Genomic DNA, 24,537 nt, shown 5'->3' on the forward strand with positions numbered 1-24,537 from the left:
TTTTTGTTATGATTTTTATAAATTATCGCAAAAACTTATAATTAATAACTTCTTTCTATGACATTTTTCTTATAGGACCTATTAGACAGTAAATCCACTTGTTAGGATCTATACGTAAGCACCTGTCAAATTTTGACTTTATATAATAATAATAAAGATAGATAGTGTGTGTGTGTATATATATATATATATATATAGAGAGAGAGAGAGAGAGAGAGTAAAAAACTTCCATGCACCAGCAAAATTTGAACTCTTTTAAGTAAATTTGCTACCTACAGAGATTCTGCATTAGCCACATAAATATACTTTGCACTCCAAAAAAATGCCTCTCACCAAATTTTTGTCCCAAAAAAAAAATGTAAGCAATTAGGATGAAGCAAAAGACACGTGAAACAACCGACCAAGATCACCTTTGAAAAAAAAATTAAGTGCTAATTAATAATGAAATTGTCAAGTGCTTTTAAGGCAATAAAATGGCGGTTTCATCTACACAAAAATGACTTCAAATTTCGCACAAGGGTTCGTTTCAATGTGACTACTAAAGTTGGCATCACCTTCGAATCTGAAGGTATACAAAGCTTCCTTCTGTGTCTTGCCAACAGGATATATTCTGTAAATTTTGAGCTTGTCACCGCCTCTTATGCTTTCTGGTCTTTCTGGTTTCCAAATCGGTACGTGTTTAAGAGACTCAAACTTTGAGAGCACGGCCAATTCCAAGGCCTCCAGAGTCAACTTTGACGACCTGTCCAGAAAAGTCACAGAAACTGTTGATGGCGAGAAGATGAAAGAGAGAAGAAAACATTTGAGCATCATATTCAGATGTAGTTGTTTGATCTATTACTGTAGCATTCTGGGTAAAAGATCAAACTTTTGATAATGGACTCATCACAGAGAGAGAGAGAGTAGTAACATAAAAAATTTGGAAGGATTACATACTTTCATCTTAAAACCCTAAAAAATGATCTGCAAACAAAAAATTGTTCACACCGTGCACAAAAAGAAGGGGCAAGGCAAAAGACAAAATTATAATGAATTTGTTCTGGTGTTGTGTTTAGTTACTCCAGTTGTTAACTGAATTTGAGTTGCAACATTCAAAAAACTCAAACTTAAACTAAAGTTTGAGCTGGACAAGTTGATGAAACAACACTGATACTGATGCATTAAAGAAGTCTAGCAAACCATTTCTTGCCAAGCAATCAAATATTTCAGTAATTTTATAAATAACTGCAAATATAGAAGTTTCAATTCCTCCAGCAACACCAACCAAGCTAGCTATCTATTTGTATCAGTAGATTATAGAGCAACAAAGAACAGCCACACACAAAAACAAAACAAAACAAAACAAATTCAGTAACTATTAATACCCAGATAAAATGTCTAGCACTAAAATTCACATGAAAACAGCCAAAAATATGAGATGTCAATGACTATGCCAGAAAATTCCTAAATTCGGGTGTTGCAGATCAATTCTTGGTACATGCATGCGTCTATCCATTCCAATTATCACACTTCCATAGGCATTAAGTAAATGAATATACATATACATATACACATTTACATGTGTATTTCCAAATATTCAACTAAGCGAACAAAGTTTACCTCAAGAAAATGGACTCCATCTCAAACCTCCCCCTTTCCCTTACATATAAATGATAGACAGTTTCTAAGCTCCTGGTACACTTGCAGGGACGTTTCAAGAAAACTGGTCTCTTTTCTTCTTTCTCACGGATCTTTGTTGCCAAGTAAATGCATAAACGGCAAGATGAGTGGACTGCTGCCATATCGACAAGGGCTTTGAAAGAATCAGAAGGCCCCTCAAACTTCCACCTGAAAAATAATCATCATGTCATATTCAGTCTGTGAAATATATTTTAATCAAAATTGATCAAAAGACCGGAAAATAATCATGAATTGATATTAACCTTAATGTTTGATTGTATGCCTCATCATTTCCAGCAAGGTATTTCATGGTCTTGGCAATTGACTCAACATCTTTCAGCTCCCTAATATGTAGAAGCGAATCGGGAGAAGGAGCAAAATCTTGGATATTTGGTGCACCAACAACCACTGGAACAGAACCTACAGATTTTGAAAGAAAAAAAAAATCCCATTTTTAGCACTATTAAACATATCGTAGAATTTCTTGAGTGATGCCGAAAATGGAGATTTTCCATTATGCATCTTAACCAATAAATGCATCCTTTATGTATCAAAAACTATTCGCAAAACCCAATCATAGCATTTAAACGTTCCTTTTTTGGCAGGATTGTTATTCCTAAACTTAACACAAAGTGATATTTGATTTTCTCAGAATTATTAAAAAGGTTAGCCATAATTGCCAGCTCAAGCACAAGCAGCAGCAACACCAGTTTCACCACCTTGTTTTAGGATATACTTTCCAGACTGGTTCCACATTTATTATTTCAAAGAGTAATGAATTTCAGGGTTCAAATTTGAGCGGCTTTGCATCTGTTTGGTGCAACTTTTCTTAAGCTAAAAGTTCATAATTAGAGAGCAAAAGCTAAAAGCACTGCTCCCCCAGCGTTCAGATAATCAACTTTTTCATCTTATTTAAGCTATTTCTATGAGCTATAAGCAGAACATGCACCAAATACTATGACTCATATTTTCAAAATAAAAAAAAAAAAAAAAATAGAAGTTATAGGCAGCTGCAATAAGCTGGCACCAAACAAGGCCTGTATCATTAGAAGAAAGGATGATTAATGTAGCCTACTTCCAAAAAAAAATACTTGAAGCCAACCACCAAATTCAAGAGAAAAACTGACCAAAAAAAGAAAGGGACAAAAAAGAAACACCAAAATAATGTGTGTGTACGTAGAAATATTACAGAGTCATACAGGTATTCCATATGCACCAAAACAAGTTTAATTTTCATACCAGCAACAAGCGACTGCAAGAATTTTTCAGTTACATAGTCCTCCTCATTGGAATTCTCAAAAGCCAAGCTAAATTTGTAGCGCTTTAGAGCTTGCACTTTCTCCACTGCAAAATTATTGTAAACAGAAATAATTGCACACAAGTTCTGCAAGATGTGGTAAGAAATATGATCGACTTAACATGGTAAGAGAAATTTGTTATCAGATTCATGGAATTAATTGACATAAGTCAGCTAAATCTTCCATACAAGAGTTCCCATGGAATATCAGAAATTATAAACACTAAAAATAAAATTTAAATTGAAGGATACTTCGTGCTGGCCCAATTTATGAAAGGACAATGAATTGCAAGAGGGAAGATCAATTTACACCACACAAAAAAATAATAATAATAAATAAATAAATAAAAATGATAAGATAAGAGCTTTCAGACTAGCAAAAACTTCTACTGTAATATAAATATAACTTTAAAACAGAAACAAGATATATGCCCTCATATAAATATTTGTACTGCTTAACATTAAGAAAATTCTTTAATGTTCCTGAACAACATTCGACAACGCACCTCTTCCATCACGGTTCCGATGACAATTACCATAAGAATCTATCTTGATGTCTGCCTTTTCAAGTGCTTCAAGAGCTTGCAAACGAAAGTTGCGAGCACCACAATTGGATATGAAAGCTGCTGCCAGAGCTTTCTCTGTCTTTGGTTCCAATGGAGCCATTATATCATACTCAGCCCAGGAGAAGTACCCAGCAGGGACATCTGACGAGAGACTAGTTGTCATTACAATACTATACCCCCTCCTAATACATGAAAAAAATTGAGGTCAGTTTTACTAACAGTTTCAAGCAGAAATTAGAATATAGCTTCTATTTTGTAGAGAGAAAAAAATCCACATATACATATATGAGATAGAGATAAGTCAATTAAGAAACAGGAAGAAGTGTAATAGAGAATTATCAGGTCATTATAGTGCTTCAATTTTAGTAGTATGTTGTGCAGCACTGCTGCACATATGGGTAACCAATCTTCTCAAGAAAAATGCCCCACATTTCCATTCGGGTCACTCCCATTCTCATAGGAGTTAGGACCATCAGCAAACCCCACAGGGCCAAAATTATACCAGTTTTACATGCTCTTTCTGCAGTAGTGTTATCCTTTCACTTACTGTCCTGAATAGTTAATATGAAGATGGAAGAGGAAGATAACATGAAGACAAGGAAAAGAAAAAATCAAAGTTTTTTTTTTTTGAACCAGAATCAAAGTTTGATCAAGCAACTGAAACATCTCAAAAACAGGAGACCGTAAACATGACTAGACTATTCAAGCATGTGTGTCACCACCAACATAATTTATGTCTTACTTTGCACATTGATCTAACATGGGTTTTACATTTCAACCATAACCAATAACTTACCACAAAAGACAAATGCACAATGAATCCACATTGAAATATACGCAAAATCGTTGACTAACATCAAACTAGAGATTAGCAGGACATTAAACACTGCCCTTAGACTTAGAGGTAGAAAAAACATCAAGCTAAATGCAGGCCTAACTTCTTTAAAAAGATGTTTTTTTTACAGAAGATTCTGTCACAAATGAACATAAACTAAGGCTCTAGAAGTTTCTCACAGCCTGGCAGTTTTGTGTTTGAAATGTGTACATACAATGAGTAATCTCAGAGTGTGCTTACCCACCGTCGTGCAAGATCCATGCTGTTCTCAGCATAGTATTGAGCCGATTCCATAGATCGAAGCACACCAACCGTCTCAGGTAGTTGAGGTGACCCAAAAGTAGCATCAGCCTTCTTATCAGAATTAAATCCAAACTTACACCCCACAGCACAAGACTTCCAGTCCTAGATAGAATCATAAAGAGCATATGAATGAATCATAAGAAAACAACAGATAGATTGTCAATGGAAAGGATATCCAGCATGCACACACTTGACGATGAAAATTTTCCAGACAAAGAAACTACGAAGACTGCATTTAAAGAAGGGACAGAGGTGTATGCCAAGTTGATACACTTTTTAAAGAAAACTTGTATGATGGGTCCATGAAAAAGTTCTAAGATAAAGCATTCATGCATGGAACCACAATTGCAATGATATTAATGATGTTTTCTTTTAGAAGATAAGTGGCATTTCAATGATATTAATGATGCTTTTCTTTTAGAAGATAAGTAACGTTAAGAATGTTACATATAGCTAGCTACCAAGACATGTCCAAAAAATAATGGCAAATTGGCAAACATCTTCAACTGCAACCTATAAGATTAATGCCACTTATATCCCAAACTTTCTAATATTGTTCGTCCCCACTTGAATCAAAACCCATGTTCATTGCTGTAGGGTCCATCTTTTTGTTCACCATAAGAAGACTCACTAGAATAGTCATGGCTAATTTTGGGCTAGACATTGTAACTATTATTAACCACTAGCTTGAACATAGCTCAAGTATTAAACTACGGCACAAAAGGACATGTTTCGTAGATTTGAACATTCTTGTTCACAAATTGAAATCATAAACATAGATTCAGTCAAGACAAATAAATGGTGCATGCATATTCGAAGGACTTTTGCCCTTAGCTGAAAATTCTCCCCATTCGACGAACTCGCCCTCTTTCTGTATATACTGTCTACTTGTTGTTGGGGAGTAGAGTTTTTCTATATTTGGATGGTAGATCCTCCCGTTGGTTCCAGTGAGATCGAAAAATCTCGGGTTTGAGGTTTGGATCTTCTTCGTGCATTGAACCATGGCATGAAGGTGAGGGTTTTCATCTTCATGGAGCTCCCTTGTGACATGTAGTATGGCTAACAGGCTAGTTGGAGGAGAGATTGTAGGAGTTCTAGGAGTTGTTCTTTTGGGCATGGACATTGTGGGTAAGTGAGGAAAACATTCTTGGCATAAAAACGGAAAGAGGCTTGGCGAGGCATTTTGTAGTGGTAAACAGTGAACTCACACCAGCCGTACAAGGCCTCCCTATTAGTTAAAAAACCTGGTGTGAATGGTGTGACTGGGGGGGGCACTGTATTAATATTACCAGTGCCCCCCCTCCCGCTGATCTGAGCCGTCCATTGTTCTACTTATGGACACGTGTATGGATGTAATAAAAAGGAAGTCACACCCGGGCCCAGGTGTGAGCGGTGTGAGCACTTTTGATTCCTTTGCCAGATAGTGCTATACACATTTCGCTCTTCTGATGGTTTGCGTGGCTGTAAAGAAAATATTTTTGCAGAATGATAGACATAAAGCAAAGGCGGGAAAATAAATGCGTTTGAATTATTTTGAATGGGGAATCTTCGTCCTTACACACGGGCCAGTTTTGCTATATATTTGGTACCAGAAAATATTTTATGGCATAGAGGAATATGCTTTTGCAGTGGGATAGCTATTGTGGTGAAGTTGCTTTCTGGTACCTTATTTTGTCCCTCCTTTTGTTTTTGTCTTTTTTGTTGATTTATTTGGTATACAATGTTGCACTCCTTAGAAGAGTATCCCGATAATTACAGGCAGTTCACTCAAATGTGTGTAGATCGCTTTTTGACGTGGCAAATAGGGCTGTGGGAAGAGAGCTGGCGGTCAGCTCCGGCAAAGTTTGTTCCGGTGTACGAGGAGCAGAGGCAAATATATCAAAGCTAAGGTGTCTGAACAGAAGGGTTAGCAGAGGTAAGAGAATCAGCAGAATTTGTAAGATAAAAGATTTGGAGTGTTTTATAAAAAATGAAAGGAATAGGAAGCAGCCAGTATCGGACCCCTTTTGCGTACCGGAGGTCAAGGACACCGGCGGTCAGTGAATATAAGCGGAGTTACCGGGGTCGTGCATCTTTTAAGGCGGCGTACATTCGCCGACGGTACGTTCAGAATATTTCGCGTTATATTAAGAAGACTAAGAGGGGAGTAAGGAAGTTGCAGTTGTACGATGAACAATTAAGGGACGTTAAATTTGATAATAAAGGTGTGGCCAGATTGCTTAACGGTATTGAGTTGGGTAATAAGAGATGTGACCGTTAATCAAACAAGATCGAGGTTAAGGGTATAAAATTAATTGGGAATGTTCAATTGGGACAAGATGCTAAAGACGAAGCTGTGGTCCACCACATATTGTTTTTCATCATAAGTGATAATAGTCCATCAGATTCTGTCCCCACACCTGACAAGATATTTATTGGAGTTAGGGAGGGTAATCCTGAGACTTGGATTGTTGATCCTGACCAGTCCGACCGGTTTCGGATGCTAAAGAAATGAGATTCAAGCTCGTTGGTGGCAAAGACAAAGAGTACATTTGTCACAGGATAGAAGTTGTAGACCGGTTCTTCTCAGTTGATATTTGGACGGACTACAAAGATACGCTGTTGGGAAATGTTGGAAGTATTCAAAAGGGTGCCATATATTTAGTGGCTCCTACTGTTAGTGGAAAGGAATGCAAAATTGCTTTAAGGAGTCAAATGTACTTTAAAACTGTTTAGAATTGTAATTTTATGTATTTTATTTCTAATGTTCAGGTTAATGGAGGTGGACGATATAAAAACTAGGGTTGTTGAAGGTGTTTCAACAAGTGATTTTAGTTGTATTGAACTTGCGTTGCCTAATTTATTTTCTCAATTGAGGTTAAGATACAAACAAAAAAGTATTAAGGTTGATAAAATATTGATAAAATATTCCCCCATTTGCGCACCCAATGCTAGTGGGTTGGTCAAAGTAAATATTTATGATCGGAGGTTAAACGGTAATAACAGTTTGCAGGCGTGGTTTATTTTCCCAGTGGATTCTCAATGCGAGTTAGTCTATTATGGGAATGGTTATTGTTCAATTAACGACAAACAGGTGCCATGGATGGTGAAGTATCGACTTGAAAATTCGAATATTAAAAGGGGGGTTACGTATTATAAAATGAAGGGGTATCTGAAGTATTCTACGAGTGACATGCCAGAAGATTAGCAAATGAGGGCCCCCTCTATTGTTGTGTTATCTAAAAAATATACTAATGATAATGTTGATGTTTGGCATTGCCCTCCAACGAAGGCCATTCCGATTCTGACACGGACTAAGTCCGTTGGTTTACCGAAGAGGCGAAGAGATTTGCTGTTAGGAGATTTTGGAGAAAGTGGTTCAGTTATTCATGAACGCAGAGGTCGTCTGAGTTTGTCAGGGATTGATGTACGCAGAGGTGGTGATGACACTAGTGATGTTGATCCTGGTCCATCGATTTCAGAGGTTGGTATTAGCAAAAAGGAAGTTGATCGTAGAGGACCAGTTGTTATGGATGCAGCAGAATTTTCTAATGTTTTACGAAATGTAATCATCAGTGTAAAAAATAGTGATGTGACTCAAGATGTAATAATTGATGATAAGGGAAATGTAGTAAGTAAATAAAGTTTTGAGTGTTTTCATAAATAAAATTAATAAAATTTTTCATTAATCATGACAGTGGTTACATTAACATCAAACCATTCTCTCATTTCTTGGGACATTGCATCTAACCAACTACTGTCCCCATTTGTTAATAAAATACAAGGAATTCCTCTTCTAATAGTGAGATCTGGTTAGAACTTATCAAATATATGGAAATCTGTCTGGCAGCCTACTAAATTCTTCATTAATTCGGTAGGGACTGTCGAGTATTTGATGTCGTCTATGACGTTGTAGACGGCGTCTTGGTCGTAGTCCTTGAAGCTTATTCTGCCGGAGAAGTAATTGTGTCGTCCGAGGCTTCTGGCCCAGGCGAATAGGCCTCTGCTCTGGTTCCTGTTATCAGAGGAGGAGGAGAGTTCTTCGTCAGTATATAAATCATTGATATTGTTTTTGTGTATCCCTAATCTAAGGAAGTCGTCTTCCCTCCAAACGGAGAGACAGCAATTTTGACATAACTCGTACTGAACGAAATTTCGACTTACAAACAAAATATTATTTTCTGCCCATTTTTTTACTTCTTCATTTAAGAAAGGAAATGAATTAAAGGGGCTAATATATGGGGGCCTCTCTCTTTTGTAATGATCACTCGAAAATATTTTTAATTGGGGGTATTTTGTAACGTAATCGGTGGGACATCTTTCTTTACATAGAGCAAAGAATTGTTCCTCCGTTTCTGCTTCGCCAAGTATTCCCCTCCAGAGTTCGTCTCTGTTTTTCGAAGGACTTTTCCCCTTAGCTGAAAATTCTCCCCATTCGACGAACTCGCCCTCTTTCTGTATATACTGTCTACTTGCTGTTGGGGAGTGGAGTTTTTCTATATTTGGATGGTAGATCCTCCCGTTGGTTCCAGTGAGATCGAAAAATCTCGAGTTTGAGGTTTGGATCTTCTTTGTGCATTGAACCATGGCATGAAGCTGAGGGTTTCCATCTTCATGGAGCTCCCTTGCGACAAGTATGTAGTATGGCTGACAGGCTAGTTGAAGGAGAGATTGTAGGAGTTCTAGGAGTTGTTCTTTTGGGCATGGGCTTTGTGGGTAAGTGAGGAAAACATTCTTAGCATAAAAACGGAAAGAGGTTTGGCGAAGCATTTTGTAGTGGTAAACAGTGAACTCACACAAGCCGTACAAAGCCTCCCTATTAGTTAAAAAACCTGGTGTGAATGGTGTGACTGGGGGGGTGCTGTATTAATATTACCAGCGCCCCCCCCCCTCCCGCTGATCTGAGTCGTCCATTGCTGTACTTATGGACACGTGTATGGATGTAGTAAAAAAGAAATCACACCCGGGCCCAGGTGTGAGTGGTGTGAGTACTTTTGATTCCTTTGTCAGATAGTGCTATACACGTGTCGCTCTTCTGGTGGTTTGCGTGACTGTAAAGAAAATATTTTTGCAGAATGATAAACATAAAGCAAAGGCGGGAAAATAAATGGCCATAAATATGACATATGACCATAAATATGTATCGCAATACTCTTTTTCTTTTTTTAAATAAATAACTGTTAATTGTAATCAAATTCAACCCATCCTCTCCATTCATCAAATCACCAAAAAAATCTACCGTAACTAGTATATTAGTTGATCAACAACCAGAATTACCAACTCAAAGCCATAGTTTGTGTCACGCCCCACTTTTTAATACTCGAAGTATTACCAAATTCATTAACTTAATTCCGTTTCAGAGATAACATGCGGAAATAAACTTATATATTCAACTCGTAGAAGTGAATAACAACACTCTCATTCGTATGCAATGTAAATACAACATGAGCATGCTAAACAAATTGCCCTTGGGCTTACAGCATTAAAGAGTCAAGAAGAAGGGTGTAACCCTTTTACATATATGGCATTCCGCCAACATAAAAGAGGCCCCGTGGCCAACAATTAAGAAGATCCAAATCTTGTAGCACATCCTGCTCAACACCTGAAAAAAAGATTCAACAACGTGGGATGAACATATAGTCCAGTAGGAATCTCAACATGGCCCTCAACAATAACAACTTACAGATAGCTATGATCATGAATGCCCAATCTCATACTAGAATAGTAATGTGACAGTTTATACAAAATATACATACGTATGAACTTTCTCGAAAACAACCATTTCATTCAACGCTATAAGCGATTCATCTTTCCTTTTTCTTTCATGAACCCCAATCTTTCATAACATTAACAATTACTTAGGAAATAATCTCACTAAGCCCATTACTCTCTTCCATTTTCCATACATACAACAGATGTGCTTTCTCAAAACATATTTTTGAAAAAATGTTCGATCTCCTTCACACTTTCCAAATGACAAAATGACATTTCGGTTCGTTCCCAATACAATCATAACTATACATGCATACCTTTATAAAAAGGGAGATAACAACTCACTAACATGTATATAATCAACCAATGAGGTAACTTGGCCCTCCGAAACTGTAACCAACCAAATCCATGATATCCTCAGATACAATGGAACAACAACAACAACAAAACTTTGCTCTACCAGCTATGTGCGTAGTAAGCCAAAGATACACCTCTCACAACAACATACCAGTTTACCAGGCGCTAGCTAGAAGGGTGTGGTGTCTTAGATTCTCAGCGCAGTCAGTTCTCCAGGCGCTAGCTAGAAGGTCACGGTACCTCTGATTTTTAGCGCAAGGCATAACACCACCAACCAAAATACAACAGGGCATAACTAACATGTATAACACATATACATGAACCATCAAGATACAAGCAATGTGTTAAAGTATATGAACACATAATTAATTCCCTCCCCGCAAGTATACACATATAATGTATCTCAGCACTTCCTCACATACAATGTTCAATCAACAATGGTATAATGCTTACGCGACAATTCAACACAACCATGTCATCCTCCACCGATGACCAAGGACAAAACCTCTAGATACAAGTATTTAGTACATCTATTAAAGACTCAATTACTATGAGACCGCAAACCCAACAACAACACTAACACGGTAGTTAAAGATACAACCCCCACGTGTGTGTATTTAACACTCAAGAAACAACAATCCAATTTTCATACTTATATCAAAGATACTTTTCTCATTTTACAGAACAAATTCCATTTCCTTTTGTTTTCACAAAACCAACTCTATCCCTTTTGTTTCCACAAAACCAATTCCATTCCTTTTGTTTTACAAAACCAATTCCGTTGATAATAAAGACATAACTCACATTAGTCCACCACATTCATTTCAAAACCATTCCAAAGCCAAAGTTAACCCCTTAGGCATTAACACCTTCACCTAACTCACATTAACAATAGAGATTTACAACATAGGTTAACTACCCTCCATTTTAATTTACCAAATCAAAATATAATTTAGGGCTTTTTTCTTCTTTCAACTATAACATGCTAATTTACACTCCAATTAGCCCAAAACAACCATCAATGATAAAATAACCATTTTCAAACAACCAACCCTAGGTTCCTTCTCATGATTTCAAACAAATCCAACGTGGATATGATTTTCATGCAATACAAAATTACCACATGTCTATCTATACGCGAAGTATTGAAAAAGAACAAGGAAATCCCTACCTCAAATGTAGACCCCAAGGAGAAGAAGAGCAAAACTCGGAAGTGCTCCAAATCCTAAATTTTTTGGATCAAAACGAAGCCCTCGATGATCAACACACTTTTTACAAAGGCCCAAGGTGAGGAAAACACTCCTACTAGATCAAACCCTAGAGAGAAGTTAGGTTTTAGAGTTAGGAGCTCTCAAAAATCGGTTTTGGGAAAGTAAGAGAGAGAAAAGAAAAGTGAAAAAGTGATTCAAAAAGTGATTTCACGGATTGATATAAAACAGGTCCGCTCGAGCATACAACACCCCGCTCGAGCGTCAGACACAGGTTCACGCTCGTGCGTCCAAAGATCCGCTCGAGCGCCGGATGCACCCTCCTAGAATTTTCTGCAAACGACCAAAATGCTGAGAGAAGGAAATTCACGATCGAGCGTCCAAACTGCCGCTCGAGCGGAAAGGCAACAACAAAAGCCTGCTCGAGCGTCAAAGAGCTGCTCGAGCGGAGAGACCAAAACCTGGGCAGAATTCTAAGTTTTAAAACACAACCAACTTATTCCCAACTAGCCCAACAATTCCCAAAACTCTAAAACAAAGAGTAAGGGATAGAAATGAGGATAAGACAACAACAAATCTACGAAACCGAGTCTGGATTACAGTTAAACAACAACAGGGAATACCGGGATCGCTATAACCTCCCCCCCTTAAAGAATTTCGTCCCCGAAATTAAGGATATGCCAAAACACAAGGCCAACTGATCACACAACACCAACACCCGAGTACTAGGAGAGGAACTATTCTCCCTACAAACCTTCGATTCACTCTTACCAAGGAAGAGATTAACCAAGGGAACACGTTCCAAACGACAACATTGTAGGCACAAAAGCTACGACAAAACCAAACCTTTCCCGAAACAATTTACCAACAACCGACTAGCGTTTCAAGCTATGTCACTACTCAACAACATAATTCCCAAAAAAAAAAAACAACCAAAGCAAATCTTTTGAGAAAAAAATAAGAAAAACATTTTCTTGTTCATGAGACATTTCTCAAAGATAGCCAAATTTTCAATGTTGACATTCCGAAATAAACCTTGCATTTTCCATGCGAAACTCAGAAGTTTTGTAAACATTTTTCACAAATACGGTGTTATCCAAAACACATAACCATCCACAGTTTATTTGCCAAAAAAAATCATTTGGAATTCCTCAAAACCCTTGAATTAAATCAATTTCTCAACAACGCCTTTAGGTGGCCCAAACACTAGGAAAATTTTGTTTTCCATATCCTTTCAAAATAATACTAGCAACGTCCATCACTCACATAGTGAGGCCAAAACCAACACAAAACATAACATTTCTATAATGATAGTTAATAGAAATAACAGCAGTGCTATCAACACATAAAGCATAAGAAATTCATGATTTTACAATTTCATTCCACCTTCCTTTACTTAACCAATTTAAAATCATAAACATGGCTCAGAACCTGGCCAACCATTAAAAGAGACCACATCTCACATCAACAATACCTCCTTAATACACAAATGATATACATTTTGGTGCTGTATCAATATAACATAGAAACACTTCTATAATTCACAATTGATAACGATATACATTTTAGTGCTATATCAAATCAAACAAATCTAGTTTAGAGGTCCATCCCCCATCTTCCAATAAACTGTGGAGTACATCCCCCATCTCCTCCCACACAATACAATGTATATAAGCAATTATCATATACAAGTTCAATCAATCAATACAAAACTTGATGTATTATTCCAACCGTCAGATTCAATGATATAACATGTTCGATTAGTTTCAGTTTTCCCTAATCAACATAAAAAGTCTACAACAAACGAGACTAACCTCAAGGTGACAAAGGTCAACCCAAAACCCGATGCCAAAAAGCTGACTAATCAACTCAATAAACCACCACTCTCAGTTGACCACACACTGAAGTGCCGCTAACCCCAAACACGGAGTTCCCCACACAAACCCCCAAATTTTGGAATCTCAACGGATCTCCTAAAATCGAACCACATCAACACTGTGTCTAAGGGAATCACTATTCCCCCCCCCCCCAATGGCTACATAGCAAGCCTGCTCATCTCCTCGACCGAAGACCGACATGGTAAACCTCAATTACAACCACCCAATCACGAAGGACAATTTGACCAACGCTATTCTCGTCACCCTAGAACACAACCTGTTCTTCCTCTTAAGAATGCTGCCAGAATCCACTCAGAAACCATACCCAACAATTGATAGCCAATCACAATACGAACAATACCCCTATACAACCGATGGGGTCACCACGGACTCATCAACTAGCAAAGCCCAAAACACTAATCAACATACAGATACCATTCCCACTAACCCGAGATACAAATCTCACGTAACTTATCAATACTACACAACTCTCAAAACCATCACATCAGTCACATTCACCCACGTATTCCCCGTTCTCAACAAACGACTTTTAAACTAAACAAGGCTCACAGGCCATTACATAACCATCTCATGATTCAATACCAAACATACAACAACACTAAGATCATCGATCCCAATTACAACTTGTAAAAATATATGTATTATTGATATTGATTGATTGATGTAATTACAAGATTGATAAATTACAATTCCTATACAATCTATATATAGAAGAAAATGTGGTAGTAGGTGTAGTGGAGGTGATAGTGGGTTAGGTGAAGTGGAGTGTGTGGTGAAGTGGAGGTAGGTGAAGTGGAGTGTGTAGTGGAGTAGGTGAAGGTAAAGATGGGAAATTCTAACAGCCCCCCGCAAACTCAAGGAGGAGAGAAACTAACCAACTTGAGTTTGGAGAGAGTAACAAAACAAGAAAATACATAAAAATAAAAAAGGATAGGAGACACTGTATGGTCGTGTCAGACCGTTGGTGAAGACACTGTATGGGGTGTCATAACGTTGTAGAGGACACTGTATGGTGGTGTCAGACCGATGTAGAAGACAGTTTATGGGGTCATGTCGGACCGATGTAGAAGACAGTTTATGGGGTCATGTCGGACCGATGTAGAAGACAGTTTATGGGGTCATGTCGGACCGTTTGTAGAAGACAGTTTATGGGGTCATGTCGGACCGTTGAAGGAGACAGTTTATGGGGTCATGTCGGACCGTTGTAGAAGACAATGTTGTGACAGTTTACGGAGTCTTGCTGGACCCTTGTAGAAACTAACCGGAATCAATGTCGGGACAGTTTACAGAGTCTTGTCGGACCCTTGAAAAAGCTAACCGGTATCAAATGTCGGGACAGTTTATAGAGTCTTGTCGGACCCTTGTAGAAACTAACCGGAATCTATGTCGGGACAGTTTACAGAGTCTTGTCGGACCCTTGTAGAAACTAACCGGAATCTATGTCGGGACAGTTTACAGAGTCTTGTCGGACCCTTAAAAAGTCGCACCCTCAAAAGGTGTGCCCAATTCATAAAAAGGCGTGCCATCAAAAGGCGTGCCATCAAAAGATGTGTCCACTTTATCAAAAGATGTGCCATGAAAAGGCGTGCCAGTTTGTCGGGCGTCAAGAGGCGCGCGATGCGCGTGGCAGCCTCGGCTATTTAACCAAGACGAAGGCAGAGGCTGAGGCAGAGAAAAACTGAGAGAAACCTCTGAAAAATCCTTCGTGTTGCTGAGAAAGATAGTTCCGTTTGCGGAGAGAGATAGTCTGTAATACTCTGTTGCCCAGAAAATAGTCTGTAACACTTTGTTGCCCAGAAAATGGCCTCGTCTTCCCGGAGTCGGCTCACCCTCTTTCCCGACCTCAACGAGTCAACAAGAGAGAGAACTGGAGCGGTAGCACTGGAACCTCAACCGAGTGCCCCGGAGTTTACTCCGCTGAACTTTCCGATGCGGTCTGTGGAGCAAAGAATGGCAGTGCAGTCGGATGTGGAAGCAAATCAGTATACTCTGAAGGCATGTGTGGAAAGCATGACGGCGGTCACAAATTTGTCGAACCGGCTGCAGAGTAGGACAAATGAGGTGCAGCATTTAAACTCCCAGCTGGCTCTGCTCCAACGCATGTATAAGGATGCGCGAGCAGAGATAAGTGTGCTAAAGGCGGAAAATAAGGAACTGAAGCGGAAGGCCACCGTGATGTTCCGTTTTGGAGGTCCGCCATATGCTGCAGTGGAGGAGTATGGGGGAGTGAACGTGCTCGGTGGACAAGGAAACACGGAGACCGGACTGGCACGGGACACCCAAGATAAAAGTAAGAAGAAGAGACCTGCAGTAGAGTAGAGAAGGGAAAAGAAAAAAAACCCACTGTGTGGGTGGATGTTTTGTGTGTTTGTTGTTTTTTTTTTTTTTTTTTTTTTTTTTTTTTTTTTTTTTTGCTGTAAAATGGGGATCGGGGTTGATCCTAGTGTAAATTGTGATCGGTTTGAAAACCGAGGTGGTGAATGGATTGTGGATTTGTTTTTGTTTGTTTGTTTGTTTGTTTTTTTTTTTTTTTTTTTTTTTTTTTTGTGGAATAATAAAAATAAAATAAAATAAAATAAAAATAGATAAAACAATATATATATATATGTTAAATTGTTTTTAAAATAGAAATATATTTTATATACTCTAGTGGGATGAAACATGGTGGGAACAAAGAGAATAAAAAAAAATAGAGATAAGAAAAATAAGCACCCGGATGAGACATGCCCAGGTGGGGTGATGAATAAAAAAAAAAAAAAAAAACAACAACAAAAACGAAAAAGTAGAAATATTAAAAAAATGTGATGGGTATGTGGTTTAGTGGAAAACATGTGTGAAAGGGGCTCACCAACTAAGTGTTGTTGTTAAAGAATAAAAGAAAAAGAAGCACAGGGGGCAGACCCAGTCATGGCGATGATGATGTTTGGTGGGTGGTGGAAAAAGTAAAGTGAGAGAGAAAATGTGTTTCCCGGATTTGAGAGAGGTGTCTGAGGAGTGGAAGAAGGACCTCCAGAAGCTGATCATCATGTGGTTGTCTTGCAGAAAAGGGGATGCATGGAATTCCAGTCACTGGTGGCAATAAGAAACTGAATGGGTTGTTATTAACAATAACTGTTCGGCAGAGATCCTGTGAGAGGCAAGACAGATCCTTCACATGCTCACGATATTCCGTGCTAATGGTAGAAGGCCGATACAGTCTATTAGATGTTTCATAAGCACACACTAGAGTCTCATCTAAATCAAGAACCACCGTAAGCCTCGTGGAATCCCAGCTGTGGCCATGACAATGGCAGTAGCAAGTTTCTTTTCTGGTACTCGCCTGTATCGGAACCAGAAGCCCGGAGGTAGCCCTCTGACAAGAATCTGTCAGGTGCTAGTAGCTTCTGTGAAGAAATATAGGGTTAGAGTTCCAGCAGATAAGACTCTTTTGTATGAGATTGCTGATACAGAATCTGCTATCAAAGGAAGCCGCAAGATTGATCACACCAAAGATTTTAGTTTCTTGGATAAGGCAGCTGTGCAGAAACAATCAGATCATACGGGGGGCTGGTGGTGAAGTCTAGAGAGAGAAAAAATTGGTTGGAGAAGAGATGGCCTTCTGTTTGGTAATGAAGGGTGTCCCCCCTGCATGGTGTGTGTGTGTGTTTTGCCCATCATTGTTGCAGACATGGTGTTCGATGAAATGTCTCAGAGAGATCTGATTGTTTGCAGACATTGGTGAAGAAGAGTGACGGTATGTGTAGAGAATTTTAGCGGACTAGGTTGAGGTTCGGCGGGCGGCTAAGGTGAGGTTGCCGCCCGCCGGGGAAGCGAAAATACTAGGTTCTAAACCTGCTCTGATACCATGTAAAAATATATGTATTATTGATATTGATTGATTGATGTAATTACAAGATTGATAAATTACAATTCCTATACAATCTATATATAGAAGAAAATGTGGTAGTAGGTGTAGTGGAGGTGATAGTGGGTTAGGTGAAGTGGAGTGTGTGGTGAAGTGGAGGTAGGTGAAGTGGAGTGTGTAGTGGAGTAGGTGAAGGTAAAGATGGGAAATTCTAACACAACTTCTCAATATATAAAAGAGGGTTCGAGATTCCATACATACTCCCCAATACATGAGGATTAAACAAACAACACTATGCATACATATGTGATACATAAACATGGTGCCTCAGCATCCAACAGTACACCGGTCAACAACAAAATCATTCACATGATACATCACCGGCCAATAACACAAAAATCCCCCTCCAGGGTAATACCATAGGGCTGACTAATAAGTCGCCCCTCGCGAGGCTCCCGAAGCTTGGCCTGCCCGTTTCTGGTACCGATATCGTCCCCGACTGGACGGGTACGACTGAGTCTGACTAGGTTTTGAAACACTTGCAGAATTCACACGCAAAGGGCAAAAACGTCGACCATGGCCCAGCTGACCAGAAACGAAACAACCACTAGACCCCCTACTCTGAGACTGGTCTGAAACCTGCTCCTCCCCGAACCTCCCAACAGAAGAGTCCGAAACCCCTGGCGAAGAAAAGGAATTAGCCCCTGACTGAGCATGTTTCCACCTCCACCCCTTACTGAGCCTAGAGCGCTTAAGAACCGTAGGACTTACCGAGATGGTCTCTTCCCTATCCCGACCATCACTCACAACCATGGCCTCCACATGGGCCGCTGCCTCGACTAAATTATAATAATCCTTCCAAAAGGATCCAGCTACCTTCTCCCGAATATCGAAACACAACCGCCTTTCAAACTCATAACAACGACGCTCCTCTGTTGCCTCCAACTCTGGAGCAAACCTCGACAAACTAGTAAACCGCATCTCAAACTGTGCCACAGGAGCATCATCCAGACGCAACTCCAAAAACTAATCCCTCAACCTTTCCCGAGCAGAAGGAGGGAAATACTTAGCCCAAAAGGCCTCGGTAAAAGCAACCCACGTGCTACCTACAGTATTCTTAGCATACTTCCACCAATAACTCGCAATCGCCTTTTAATTGAAAAGTCGCCAAAGAAACCCTCAACTCCTCCTCTTCAACTCTGAGCATATCAAGAGTCTTGGTAATCTGTTCCAACCAACTCTCTGCCTCCAACGGTTTAGCCTCCCCCACGAACTCTGGTAGGCCAGAGCGAAAAAACTCTTTAGTAAGCTTGAGAGCATACCCGCTGCCGCCCTCAGTGCAAGCTAGGGCATCTTGCACTTTTCTCACAATCTCACGTGCAACATCCTCGCCGACAGCCGATGCTGCAACGGCGGGTGCTAAAGGAACTGCTGTGCCCCTACCGACACTCCTACTACTCAACCGTCCTCTACTTCCTCGTGTAGACATCCTATAAAGCACAAAAGCAAACACCACGTTTAGTGCACAACACAATAGCCTTCTCCGAGGCACACACCACTACTATTAAGTCACAAGACTCACTTAGTCACAAAATATACATCTCTATTGCATATAATCATCTAAACATGTAAACACATAATCGAATCAAGTCCACAAAGATAGCCACTCATCTCGAAACTCTCAAGGAATTCCTATCAGAAACCACGTTGATCAGGCGTGTTTCCGAAAGGACCTCAAAGCAAGTTCACCGGCTATGAATACTACCCGAGAGACTGAATCTCATGCTCACATAAATACAGCACACAAGTCTTAACTTTATGATATCTATATGCAACGTCCTCACTATACGTAGCAAACCCACTGTGGTAAAAACCACTTCTCACGAGCCCAAAGTATTCAAACCCGCCTCGCTCTGATACCAAGTTGTCACGCCCTACTTTTTAATACTCGAAGTATTACCAAATTCATTAACTTAATTCCGTTTCAGAGATAACATGCGGAAATAAACTCATATATTCAACTCGTAGAAGTGAATAACAACACTCTCATTCGTATGCAATGTAAATACAACATGAGCATGCTAAACAAATTGCCCTTGAGCTTACAGCATTAAAGAGTCAGGAAGAAGGGTGTAACCCTTTTACATATATGGCATTTCGCCAACATAAAAGAGGCCCCGTGGCCAACAATTAAGAAGATCCAAATCTTGTAGCACATCCTATTCAACACCTGAAAAAAAGATTCAACAACGTGGGATGAACATATAGGAATCTCAACATGGCCCTCAACAATAACAACTTACAGATAGCTATGATCATGAATGCCCAATCTCATACTAGAATAGTAATGTGACAGTTTATACAAAATATACATACGTATAAACTTTCTCGAAAACAACCATTTAATTCAACGCTATAAACGATTCATCTTTCCTTTTTCTTTCATTAACTCCAATCTTTCATAACATTAACAATTACTTAGGAAATAATCTCACTAAGCCCAGTACTCTCTTCCATTTTCCATACATACAACAGATGTGCCTTCTCAAAACATATTTTTGAAAAAATGTTCGATCTCCTTCACACTTTCCAAATGACAAAATGACATTTTAGTTCGTTCCCAATACAATCATAACTATACATGCATACTTTTATAAAAAGGGAGATAACAACTCACTAACATGTATATAATCAACCAATGAGGTAGCTTGGCCCTCCGAAACTGTAACCAACAAAATCCATGATATCCTCAGATACAATGGAACAACAACAACAAAAAAACTTTGCTCTACCAGCTATGTGCGTAGTAAGCCAAAGATACACCTTTCACAACAACATACCAGTTTACCAGGCGCTAGTTGGAAGGGTGTGGTGCCTTAGATTCTCAGCGCAGTCAGTTCTCCAGGCGCTAGCTGGAAGGTCACGGTACCTCTGATTTTTAGCGCAAGGCATAACACCACCAACCAAAATACAACAGGGCATAACTAACATGTATAACACATATACATGAACCATCAAGATACAAGCAATGTGCTAAAGTATATGAACACATAATTAATTCCCCCCCCGAAAGTATACACATATAATGTATCTCAGCACTTCCTCACATACAATGTTCAATCAACAATGGTATAATGCATACGCGACAATTCAATACAACCATGTCATCCTCCACCGATGACCAAGGACAAAACCTCTAGATGCAAGTATTTAGTACATCTATTAAAGACTCAATTACTATGAGACCACAAACCCAACAACAACACTAACACGATAGTTAAAGGTACAACCCCCACGTGTGTGTATTTAACACAAGAAACAACAATCCAATTTTCATACTTATATCAAAGATACTTTTCTCATTTCACAAAACAAATTCCATTTCCTTTTGTTTTCACAAAACCAACTCCATCCCTTTTGTTTCCACAAAACCAATTCCATTCCTTTTGTTTTACAAAACCAATTCCGTTGATAATAAAACCATAACTCACATTAGTCCACTACATTCATTTCAAAACCATTCCAAAGCCAAAGTTAACCCCTTAGGCATTAACACCTTCACCCAACTCACATTAACAATAGAGATTTATAACATAGGTTAACTACCCTCCATTTTAATTTACCAAATCAAAATATAATTTAGGGCTTTTTTCTTCTTTCAACTGTAACATGCTAATTTACACTCCAAATAGCCCAAAACAACCATCAATGATAAAATAACTATTTTCAAACAACCAACCCTAGGTTCCTTCTCATGATTTCAAACAAATCCAACGTGGATATGATTTTCATGCAATACAAAATTACCACATGTCTATCTATACGTGAAGTATTGAAAAAAAACAAGGAAATCCCTACCTCAAATGTAGACCCCAAGGAGAAGAAGAACAAAACTCGGAAGTGCTCCAAATCTTAAATTTCTTGGATCAAAACGAATCCCTCGACGATCAACACACTTTTTACAAAGGCCCAAAGTGAGGAAAACACTCCTACTAGATCAAACCCTAGAGAGAAGTTAGGTTTTAGAGTGAGGAGCTCTCAAAAATCGGTTTTGAAAAAGTAAGAGAGAGAAAAGAAAAGTGAAAAAGTGATTTAAAAAGTGATTTTATGGATTGATATAAAATAGGTCCGCTCGAGCGTACAACACCCCGCTCGAGCGTCAGACACAGGTTCACGCTCGAGCGTCCAAAGATCCGCTCGAGCGCCGGATGCACCCTCCTAGAATTTTTTGCAGACGACCAAAATGCTGAGAGAAGGAAATTCACGATCAAGCGTCCAAACTGCCGCTCGAGCGGAGAGGCAACAACAAAAGCCCGCTCGAGCGTCAAAGAGCTTTGACGCTAGAGCGGAGAGACCAAAACCTGGGCAGAATTCTAAATTTTAAAACACAACCAACTTATTCCCAACTTGCCCAACAATTCCCAAAACTCTAAATCAAAGAGTAAGGGATAGAAATGAGAATAAGACAACAACAAATCTACGGAACCGAGTCCAGATTACAGTTAAACGACAACAGGGAATATCGGGATCGCTATAATTTGGTTTTAGCAGTTAAATTAAGAGCTAAAATTAATAATCTGAAAATTAGCAAAAGAAAATCAAATTAAGCAAAAAAATTGGAACAAAACAAACCTGGTCACCACCATTAACCAAGATGGGTTCTTTCTCAAAATCCCTAGAATATTCCACAGAATCTTCTCTCTCCAACCACTTCTCACAACCATCCGCTTCAGACCTCCGATCAACACCACTCAACACCACCTCATCACCAGCCGCCGCCGGCAACGACGACCACGACGGCGACGTGAACTGATAGAACGAGTCGGCCAAGAGAGCGGCGTTCTTGGCGATATCGAGACGACCCAGAAATGCGATCTCTGCTAAAACAACTAGGACTACGAAGAAAGGCATCAAATTGGACCATCTCTTCTTGGTAGCATTAGTATTACACGATGAAGAAGCTCCACTGGAATTGTGTGAATCGTCATGGATCGAACTCGGTCTTATAGTAATACCCATCAATGATTTTCTTTCTATTTTCTTCCTCGCTTTTCTTCCTCGGGAAAATTGGAGAGAGAAAGAGGAAGATGAAGGAAAATTTTACCTGATTTTGAAGCTCATACGAGTCTTCTACGATTTTGGGTCTTTGAAGTTGAGGTCAGTGAATTGAATCTGATAGAGAAAAGTCCACGACTCGATTGAGGGTTTTTGTACATTTTTGAAAATCTTCTTCGTTATCATAAGACTCACATATAAACATGTAATTGTATATAGATATATACATATAGAGGAGTCGGTATATTGTGGATTATGAATCCTGATCCATTCGTATTATTGGATTGTTGGTGTTAGGATGATCTCAATCGTCCATTCTAGTTCAGAAAAAATAAAAGAAAAAGATAAGAAAAGAAAACTGAAAACCCAATAAGAAAATATTTTCGAAAATGCCGGAGAACTCGAATTTTAAATGGTTCGAATGGCCTGAATTGTTAAAACGAAGTCGTTTTGACAATTCTTTTTTTTTTCTCGTTTATATCTGAACAGAAAGGGAGAGCAAGAGAGAGAGAAAGAAGGGGAGAAAGAGAGAGCAGGAGAGAAGAGAGACGAACATAGAGAGAGAGATGCAATGGTGAGGCGGGGCGACGGTAATGGAAGGTGCGACGGTGAACGGTGATGAAGGGTGCAACGGTGGACGGTGATAGAGGGTGCGACGGTGACCTTGCGAGAGAGAGGTGACGGCGATGGCGGGGCGGGGCGACGGTAATGGAGGGTGCGGCGGTGACTGCAACGGTGACCTTGCGAGGGTGCAACGGTGACTTGCGATTTCTGTTTTCTTTTTTCTTTTTTTTTCCCCTAGCTCTGAAGATGAAGATGATATGTTGATGATGGTGATGTTGATAAAGACGTTGTTGTTGATGATGATGTGTTGATGAAGATTTTGATTATCTGAAAATAAATTTTAATCAAACGAGATCTGGTATATTGGTTTTTTCTTCCTAGGTCAGTTCCTCTGAAGATGAAAATTTAATTTCCTGACGTGTTGTTACTTCTGAAATCAGTTCATTCTGAAGATTTACATCAGTTCCTTCTGAAATCAACAACAAACCCAACCGTTGATAATTTCCTTCCTCTGAAGATGAAAATTTACTTTCAAATTCGATGATTTTTTCCCTCCTTCCTCTTTTTTTTCTTCAGACAAATGAGAAAGAAAAAAAAAATCTCAAAACGACGTTGTTTTGGGATTTCAGGCCATTCGAGCCGTTGCTAATTCAAGCTACGTAGCGGAGTCGAATATTTTTCTGTTTATACGAGGAGGAAAATGCACAACAGTCCATCAATTAGGGCATGTGGAAAATCTTGAATGTCTTATGTAGTTACATATGGTAAGATAAGAAAATGGTAATAAATGCTATAAATATAACATATAATAATAATAATATTTTATCTAATTCATATGGTAAGATAAGAAAGTGGTGATAAAATGTAACATTTTATTTAAGCCTATGTTTGGGAAGTGGATTTTGAGATATTTTTTGATTAAAATAGCCACAAAAAATAAAATAGGCTTTTTAGTCAAATAAGACAAAACATCACAACCAAACCCATAATCATTACATTATTTCTCTCACAAAAAAATCAAAAAAGTCAAAAGCCCTTCCCAAATCAGGCTTTTTAGTCTCAGACTAAAATAGCTAAAAAACCAACCCACTTTCCAAACGGAGCCTAAATATGAATTATGACTGCAAAATTGGAATTATGATGGTCTCCAATCCGTAATCAGAGTGGATTCCAATTCGAACTAATGGGCTCATTTTTTGATCTTGTTTGAATAATTTGAATAATTCACATTTTAAGATTTATCGGGTATATTATTCTTGT

The 24,537-nt window shown here is 38.9% G+C and overlaps 1 protein-coding gene across 2 annotated transcripts; it reads right to left on the bottom strand.

Moving 5' to 3' along the window:
- Positions 1 to 231: 231 nt before the first annotated feature.
- On the bottom strand, positions 232 to 22,973 carry LOC114277040 (glycoprotein 3-alpha-L-fucosyltransferase A). Of its 2 annotated transcripts, none has more exons than XM_028218858.2 (7): positions 22,291 to 22,973; positions 4,598 to 4,762; positions 3,463 to 3,704; positions 2,899 to 3,003; positions 1,923 to 2,079; positions 1,600 to 1,827; positions 232 to 742 (listed from the first exon to the last, which is right to left on the bottom strand). In XM_028218858.2, the coding sequence occupies exons 1-7, from the start codon at positions 22,380 to 22,382 to the stop codon at positions 487 to 489; spliced, it is 1,245 nt and encodes a 414-aa protein (XP_028074659.1). In that variant the 5' UTR covers positions 22,383 to 22,973; the 3' UTR covers positions 232 to 486. The 2 variants fall into 2 exon arrangements, with proteins under 2 accessions (XP_028074659.1, XP_028074658.1); XM_028218857.2 differs by having other exon boundaries at positions 4,602 to 4,762; positions 22,291 to 22,963.
- Between the last annotated feature and the right edge of the window lie 1,564 nt (positions 22,974 to 24,537).

The sequence above is a fragment of the Camellia sinensis genome, chromosome 2 (assembly GCF_055761805.1).
Source record: "Camellia sinensis isolate YWXY chromosome 2, ASM5576180v1, whole genome shotgun sequence".
NCBI lineage: Eukaryota > Viridiplantae > Streptophyta > Magnoliopsida > Ericales > Theaceae > Camellia > Camellia sinensis.

Bases quoted from the DNA above. Each gene is read 5' to 3' on its own strand.
- LOC114277040 (XM_028218857.2), bottom strand. From the start codon at position 22,677: ATGGGTATTACTATAAGACCGAGTTCGATCCATGACGATTCACACAAT. The intron at 3,705-4,601 runs GTGGGTAAGCAC...TTCATGTATTAG, and splicing joins AGCATGGATCTTGCACGACG to GAGGGGGTATAGTATTGTAA. The intron at 1,828-1,922 runs GTTAATATCAAT...ATTATTTTTCAG, and splicing joins GCATACAATCAAACATTAAG to GTGGAAGTTTGAGGGGCCTT.